The sequence below is a fragment of the Myotis brandtii genome, unplaced genomic scaffold (genome assembly GCF_000412655.1).
Source record: "Myotis brandtii unplaced genomic scaffold, ASM41265v1 scaffold632, whole genome shotgun sequence".
In the NCBI taxonomy this organism is placed as follows: Eukaryota; Metazoa; Chordata; class Mammalia; order Chiroptera; family Vespertilionidae; genus Myotis; species Myotis brandtii.
The window spans coordinates 539,519-540,402 of NW_005370419.1; the positions used below are offsets into that span (position 1 = coordinate 539,519).

Consider the following 884-nt stretch of genomic DNA (forward strand, 5'->3'; position numbering starts at 1 on the left):
GCTGTTTCTGCCGTGAGCCTCATCCCCAGGTCGTCTCTGCAGGAAACCCACCGAGGGGATCCGCTGGCGGAAGGGCGCTCGCCACCCGTCGAGGCCCAGGGCCCTCCCGCGGGGGCCTTTCCAAGCCCAGGCAGGTCCCCAACAGAGGCAGCAGCAAGTCTGAGGCCACAGCGCCCGCTGCCGGCCTCTCCAGCCACCTTCCCTGCTGTCAATCACGGCGGGCGGGAGGCCTTGAAGGTCAGAACCGCCCTCCTGCACCCCCACGGTGCCGGGCCTGCAAGGTGGCCTTCGCGGAGGGAGGCGTGAGGCCATCGCCTCACCAGCAGGCAGGCTGACCAGGACAGCTGGGGAACAGGACACGAGCACCGGGGCTCCCGCCACTGGCTGACCCGGTGAAACCTCAGAACCAACCAATGTGAGTGACACCCACGAACCATCACCTGTGAGCGCCCTGAGTGGAGCCTGGAGGTCACAGCCCTGCTGTCCACCTGCCACCTGCCCCTGCACACAGGGCTGCCCGCCCACTCCAGCCCCAACAGGGTGAAGCAGCTGGCAGACGAGCCAGCCCCGGGGCTTCCTTCGCCAGGTCCACGTCCACAGGGGCCTCCTCGCTCACGGACAAGGTGGTGAGAGTGCTGACCACCAGGATGCCCAGGCCGACCCAGAGCACCACCTGGAGGAGAAGAGGCCCTGGAGCAAGAGCGGTTGGCAACAGGGGCGCCAGGGGGAGCCGAGGAGAGAGGGGCCTGCAGCGCAGGTCTGCGCGCGAAGCTGCGGCCACATTTCCCAGTGCGTTTCTCAGAAACGCGTATTCCTCACGCGCTAAGGCTGGGAACCAGGCAGGACCCCAGGCAGCCCCCAGGCAGCCCCGCCCACGGTGGAGC

The 884-nt window shown here is 68.3% G+C and overlaps 1 protein-coding gene across 1 annotated transcript in view; it reads right to left on the reverse strand.

Moving 5' to 3' along the window:
* SLC38A10 (solute carrier family 38, member 10) overlaps window positions 1–884 on the reverse strand; it is a gene marked incomplete at its 3' end in the record, with an annotated part of 25,465 nt that overhangs the window by 8,764 nt on the left and 15,817 nt on the right. The window contains exon 11 of the mRNA XM_014528390.1: window positions 563–673. Within this exon, the coding sequence (XP_014383876.1) occupies window positions 563–673 (111 nt within the window). The remainder of the gene's footprint in view (window positions 1–562; window positions 674–884) is intronic.